The 7141-nt window shown below is 43.6% G+C and overlaps 1 protein-coding gene across 7 annotated transcripts in view; it reads left to right on the forward strand.

The window, feature by feature from the left end:
• The first annotated feature begins 613 nt into the window (after positions 1-613).
• The window catches only part of LOC107099356 (zinc finger protein 646-like), a 17927-nt gene continuing 11399 nt past the window's right edge, over positions 614-7141 (forward strand). For all 7 annotated transcript variants that reach the window (XM_015397435.1, XM_015397437.1, XM_015397439.1 and 4 more), the window contains exons 1-3: positions 614-859; positions 5073-5344; positions 5423-5669. In XM_015397435.1, coding sequence (XP_015252921.1) covers positions 725-859; positions 5073-5344; positions 5423-5669 — 654 coding nt within the window. In that variant the 5' untranslated portion in view covers positions 614-724. The remainder of the gene's footprint in view (positions 860-5072; positions 5345-5422; positions 5670-7141) is intronic.

Raw genomic sequence — 7141 nt, forward strand, 5'->3', positions numbered from 1 at the left:
AATAGAATTTAAAATCCTCCTTAAAGCCCTAAATAATCAAACTATCTGATTTTAATTCAGTTAAAAAATAAATACTTTATTAATCCCAGAAGGAAATTAAATCGTGTTGTAGTAACTCATACTTTTTTTAAACGAGTATTTGTTTATATTAATAGCTGTGAACAGGAACTATCTCTTGCAGCTTTCAGTAGATCTGTATCATTGCAGTGATAGGATATTTGTAATATAAAAAAAATAATAATGAAAAAACATTTTACTACTTGCATTGAAATGGAACCTTACATTCTCTGATATAAAGAAATAAAAAAATTAACAATTTACCCAGATAAGCCTAAGGGTCTATAGGCTATGTGTTTTTCTGCCTAAGTTTTAACAGATTTCCTTCTCATAAAGTGTTTTTTTTTCACTTGAGCTCAAAGCTCTAACATTAATTTATTTATCTGTTGTGCCATCCTATTCAACTCTCTAAAAGAAAAATAATTGTATAACCAAGCGAAAAAGAATTGAAGTTTCATTTTTTTAAGTCTAGGATAAAGCATTGCTGTTGCAGTGATCCTCCTATCCTGCAGGTGGCAGTAAAGATTTCCAGCGCTCGATGCCTCCGCCGCCAAAATGCTCATTTCACAGAAGAAATATTTTGCTTTTCGGAAGAAGAGCCCAACAAAGCGGCCCTGCTTATTTTCAACCAGAAAAGTGACAAAAATAATATTATTGCGAACCGAAGATGTACGCCAGGACAAACGCGGGCAGCACACATGGGGACTTTCAGGACAGAAACGGAGTGAACTACGTTTCGTCGACAGAGTCTTTCGGCCACTGCTCTCAATTGTTCTGGAAAAAGGACCCGAACGATTCCGGAGTAAGAAAGCCAGTTGTTCCCCCTCCGTTAGCTAGCCAACTCAAGCCGCAAACACGCAGCCAGCAGCGGCGGAGACTCGCGCTGTTCATCCAGCAGTGACTGAAGTATTTGTTATCACACCGATAGTGTCCCTGCAGTGAAGTCCTGGCTTTTAACGCCGGTGCATCTCTGCCAGTAGCGCTGCAGTAGCCTCGCGAGCATCCGGCTAACCTAGCAACCGTCACGCTGAGCGCCTCCTGGCCTAGTTTGACCGTTAGCTGCTGGCTGCTCCCAGGCAGGCTAGCTGCTTTATCCACAAACTGCTCTAGATATCTGCATGAACGTTGAAGCGCGGTGCTATAAATGTGCAGCGAAAGGATGTGAAATTATGACAGCTTTGACATAACAACAGAGGAGACCTTTAGCTTAGCTAAAGCTAATGTTGGATACAGCTTTCTTTAGCCAAACATGAAGTATTGAAGGCAGAATGTTCTCTGCTGAACCTCTTCTGATGGTTTCTTTGCCAGAATCAGGAGGTTCTGCTGAAATCTGACTCCTGGATCCATTTAAAGGGCAAAATAAACACGCAGGTGGATGTGTTAAAGCCCCCTGTGACTCTGTTCATTCATGGCCGGGTTCTACTCACAGAACATCTGGACTCACTGACACCAGAGCTGAGTTTATTCCAGATAAGTGGAAGAAACTTCTGCTAATAGATCATATTTTGGAGAAGAGGGATATTTCCACTGAAAAATCAACTGACTTTATCCACCAGGCTACATAAGGAGAAATCCTTATGTGACACAGATTGAGAATAAATATAATTTATTAAGTGCATTTAATACAGATCTAGATGAAGGGATAACTGTTGTTCACATCTGTTAACTCAGGTTCCACCAGCTGTTTTCTTTTTCTTTAATTTCTTCTCTTCATGCCCCCAAACCCCCTCCTGGTTTATAGATATTAAACCCCACCTCCAGGTTATTACTGGATCTGGGCCTGCTTAAAGCTAAATATTCACCAAAAGAAACAAAACTTTCCAGTAAATTTGACCGTCCAGGTTTTTTTTCCCCCGAAGGAAGCAGTTTCTTCAGGCTGGAAAAAAAGAGAAATCCAGAAGAAACTTCCAACCTTGACTGAGACCTGGACCGGTGTTCTGTCAGACCAGCATCCCTATAATCAATAGACGTCAGGTTTGCGTTTATCCCTTTAGTTTTGTACGTAAAATAGACTTGTAACTACCTTGTAACGGGCATGTTTACCTTTAGTCATGTACAAAAAAGCTATTGAAGGTCAGATCTCCATACGCTACAAAAAATACCAAAAAGTAATACATTTTTTTGTACACGACTAAAGGATACACACCCATCGAGGTAGTTAAAATTCTATTTTATGTACAAAACTAAAGAGATCAACGGGGATTGACTCTGGGTATGCTGGTCTGACAGAACGCCGGTTCGGTTCAGGGGCTGTCAGATTTGTTTTGGGGGACCCACATCCTCCACTGCACCCTTCATGCTGGCCATGCTGGTTGTCATGGCGCTCTGTATTTCTTCGGGTTGTATCTGTCAGTGAAATCCTGATGGTCCAGATGTGGTTCTGTGGGAAGGTCATGAGCAGGTAGCTTTCTGTCTTCAATCTGTCCAGATACAGGAGCTAAAGGTAGCAGAACATCAGATTTATGTGGAGAGCAAAGTGTTTTTATTAGACCTCAACAGTTTTCATATTGTTTTAGGAAACAGTTTATGAACCTTTGTAAATATTTGATTCATTGTAGATAGATATTACATGTCTTTATTTTGCTGGGAAATTATCACACTCTTTTGTGACACCAGCTATCTCAAGACTGGAGTTCTTCAACAGGGGGTCCGTGACCTCTAGGGGGTCCGCGACGGTACTGCATGGGGGTCGCAAAAGTTTTGATTAGACTTGTTTTTTTATTCCCTCCTGCAATTTTTTCCACTAATTGAAATGTCTTTAAATCCACATTAACATGAATTCAACACACTGTAGTAAACAGATAAATGGAGGCAGAAGATGTCTTTCAATCAATGCTCACATTCAGCGACACACAGGAGCTCTTTAAGCTGGACACCGTTTCATTCACAACACCTGTCCCATTAACCAGGAATCAGAAATACTTTAATAATCCCAGGGAGGGATTACTTTAGTTACATTACTCCATCTGTAATAGAGTGACTATAGGACCAGTTTGATAGAACACTATTTCATACTATATATATAATTAGGGGGTCCCCGCTCCATCTCGGCATCAGTTTGGGGTCCTTGGCCTGGAAAACGTTGAAGACCCCTGTTATAGATATTATATAGTGTGTATTTTTTTCATCAGGTTAATATTGTTTTATTTTCTAGCTCTAATTAAAGGAAGATTGAAGCAGCCAGAGTCTGCTCAGAGTTTGCTCAGCGGTTCTTAGGCCAGCACATTCAGTATCGCACTGAAATGCATTTTTCCGTTTCAATGTTTTCCGTGTTGTCGGTCGCCTATCAGCCACCGTACTTTAGGTTAAACAGCAGCTCATCCTCTCCGAGAATGCCTCTGGTTTGTGGACAGAAACAAACTCTTTCCTCCACACTTTTAGTTATAGAAATACACGTTTCAAGGTTTTTTGTTTTTAGACAAGAGCAAATTATAACTGATGCATCTAATGAGATATTTGTGAAGAGCTCCTATTGCTGTAAGCAGTGTTTGGTTATTAAATTATTCATCTATACTGTGTGTGCTCCCAGGATGGAGAGGAATCACTAGTAGGTCTGCAGTTAACGGTGCGAAACCAGAACCGAACCCGTTCTAGTTAATTCTGTGTTCTTTACAGCAGGGCTGTCAGGAAAGGACAGATGTAGCAGGAAATAAGCTTATGATTTAAATAATTTCTTAAATCTGCAAATATCTACCAGTTTAAACTGAAAAACGATCTAAAAATAAGTAAACATTTCTGAAGATGAGTGTAATTGTCACTCATCTTAGCAGCTAAAGAAAATGATCTGCTAATGAGTATTTCAGCCTTGAAGAAGAATAATTATTTTTAGATATTATACACTTGTGATCTGATAATGGAGTTTTGTTTCGGTCGGGGGCGGCAGTGCGCTGCGGTCATGACAGGCCGAGCGGCGGTGAGCTGCGAGGGTCGCCCAACGCTACTTCAATGGGGCTGTGTTTTTATTTTATTCCAATGTCCGTTTGTTTTTTAATATCTTCTCAAATCAAGCATGAATGCTTTTTGTTTAGTTTTTTTTTTTCAAAGAGAAATTGCCTTAGATTTTACTGTTGGTTGCGTTTGAGCAAGCTAAACAATAATGAGCAAAATTTAAATCAAACAATCACATTATAAACCCTTTGTTTCAAACTTGTGGGGAGTGGCGGCCTCGTGGTTAGGGCATACGAACCCCACTCCCACAGACTGTCACTCTGGGTCTCTGAGCAAGACCCTTAACCCCACACTGCTGCCTGGGCGCCGCACAATGGCGGCACACTGCTCCCCAAGGGGAGGGGTTAAATGCGAGAGGGAATATCTCCAATGTGAGTTCAATAAAGTTTAATTATTATTGTTATAAACTAAATGCAGAATCAAAGGCTACATTCAAACAAACTAATCATTTTAAAACATGTTGGAAGGTGTGTCAGCTCCCTTAGGTTCTTGGTCTGTTCTTGATGGGCTCCGTTAGCTTTATCTGGCTGCTAGCTCCTCTAGCCGCTGATGGAACTGGTTGGAACCGGTCTGTGGAGTAGCGGGTTCCCAGCTTAGCTCCGTAACAGCAGTAACCTCATCACATTTAGCCGCGGGAAAAGAAAACATCGATACTTCCTGTGTCGCACTGAGAGAGGTTTAGGATCGTATTTTGACGTTCTGACAGGCGCTTCCACGTTGAGCATCATGTTACCTCTGTCAGTAGCTGGTTAATTAGCTTGGTTGCTACTATGTTCAGCTAATGTTGCTCCTTAAGAGGCCACTGAACTCATCTGTTTGAGGTGTTTCCTGCTGATTTGTCCCTGAAATCAGGAATGATGTTTTGCTGAAATCATCTGGACATTATCCCTACAAGACATTTTCTTTGGGCGAATGTTTAGTTTTTAAATATCCTGCCTGCTTTGTCTTAAAAGCTGTTCTTTAAAAATCTAAAACACTTTGCGTAAAGGTTGCCCCGCCTCCCGGGTGACCAGGACCAATCAGAGGACAGTTTTCTTGCTCTGATGTTCTTCTGTCTTCTTTTCCAGCCGAGTTCTGCCATCAGCTGGTGCGACCAGCTGCCTCCGTCCTCTGCTGCCCTCTCCAGCTCCAGTCTCTCCTCCACGTCGCTCTCCAGCTCCAGTCTCTCCATGGAGTCCAGAGCACCGGCGCCTCCTCCCCCGCCGCCGCCGACCACGACGGCCTCCGACGACACGGAGTCAGACGAGAGGCCGTACGTCTGCGACCTGTGCAGCTGCGCCTACAAGCACGCTAGCTCGCTCCTCAACCACAAGCTCACCCACAAGACGGGAGACTTCAAGTGAGCGTTCAAGGCTCCTTGCTTTTCACCTGCCTCTACTTTTGGGTTTTCTCTAAACTGTTGCCGTGTTTTCCTCAGATGCGACTTCTGCAGCAAGCCCTACACCAACTACATGTCCCTACGCAACCACATGCGAATCCACGGTCAGAAACGCTACATGTGCGACCTCTGCGGGAAGGCCTTCCGCCTGGCGCGGTACCTAAGGAACCATCAGAGGATACACGACGACGGGCCCAACCGCTTCGACTGTCCGTCCTGCTGCAAAAGCTACAGGACCATGCTGGAGCTGGCGCAGCACCGCTGCAGCGCCGCCGCCTCCAACCAGGTACGTCTCTGGAAGGTAGCACCGCCAGCGGCGAGGGATTGATTAATGATACCCGTGATGTCATGCTTATGAGTGTCGGTTCAGAACGAGGAGCAGCCACCATGTTTCTGAGTGATCCAGCAGCTTCATGTCCGAACGCCCAACGCCGTCACAACCCAAAGCTTAACGATTTGGGCTGGTCGATTAATTATATAAGCCATATATAACAGCAACATTTTGGGTTGTTTCACTTTTATGAGAGTAAAACTATCATTCTAACTGCCCTCCAGGTGGCTGCAAACAAAAAAATATATATTTTTGGCATAATCAGGTGATCTTAAGCGCCGACTGGCTTTGCTTTCATCCTCAGGCGAGTCTGAAACGTCTTTCTGTTTCAGAATTGAGCTGAAAAATGTGAACCTGTTGGTTTTTATAAAGAAACGTCTTTAATGCTACGTTCAGTCCGCACGCAGCAGAAGCGGCTAGTTTATATGCAAAGTCAATGGCTGACGTGCATCAAGGCGCAGCCAAACGTCCCGCAGCGCCTCATTCTGACCATCTGATGCGCTTCACAAGCCGCAGCTGCTGGAATTGGAGAAATTAAGCTTTTGGTGCAAAACACGCCGCATCAACCAATCAGAGAAGCTGATCTGGGAGCTGGCAGGGAGAAAGACACAGCACTGCTGATTAATTAGGATGTTATAGGAAATAAAAACTGACTAGCTAGCTTCATATTTCTGATTCTTTGCTAATTCTAAAGGCAAATAAAATAAAGGAAACTTATATTATTTAATATGTAAGCAATATTAGCCTCAGCATTAACTCTCTGCCTTTAATTGGCCCACCGGTCATCATGCTTTAAGTTAACCAATGTAATCAGTAATGCTACGTTCAGACACCCCGCGATAGAGGCAGCAGAAGCAGCAGGTCTACATGCAGAGTCTGGTTGATGCACATCAGAAGGACCTGTGGCGCGTTTGGAGCAGCAGAAGCAGCGCATCTTGGCGTGTCGAAAAATTAAACGCTTGCTGCTGGACGTGCCACATTAACCAATCAGAGAAGCTGATCTGGGAGCTGGCAGGGAGTCAGACACAGCACTGCTGATGCAGAGCGCTATGATCACTCCTCTGAAACAGTTTAACGCCTAAATTAACTTAAATTGATTAAATCTGCCCTCAAAAAAAAGGTTTGCTAGTGTCTGCAGTTTGGTTTACCTACATGAAAAACGTCTTCCAGCTGCGGTAAACAGTAGTGGAAAACCCCCAACGGGCGACCCGGCCAGAAGCTGTTGGTGCTGGGGATTCCAAGTGACGCACCGCCGCCGGTGTGTGGGGGTCTGAGTGGCTCCTGCAGAAAAATAATATTTGAAGGCAGGATAGTAATCTGGATTAACTGACGGCGCAGACCATGTTTGCAGGAGGACTTTCTCACTTAAAGGAATAGTACACCCAAAACATGATTAGCCTTCATTTTCTACTCCCCCCCATGCTGAA

The sequence above is a fragment of the Cyprinodon variegatus genome, unplaced genomic scaffold (assembly GCF_000732505.1).
Source record: "Cyprinodon variegatus isolate N-32 unplaced genomic scaffold, C_variegatus-1.0 Scaffold862, whole genome shotgun sequence".
Lineage (NCBI taxonomy): Eukaryota > Metazoa > Chordata > Actinopteri > Cyprinodontiformes > Cyprinodontidae > Cyprinodon > Cyprinodon variegatus.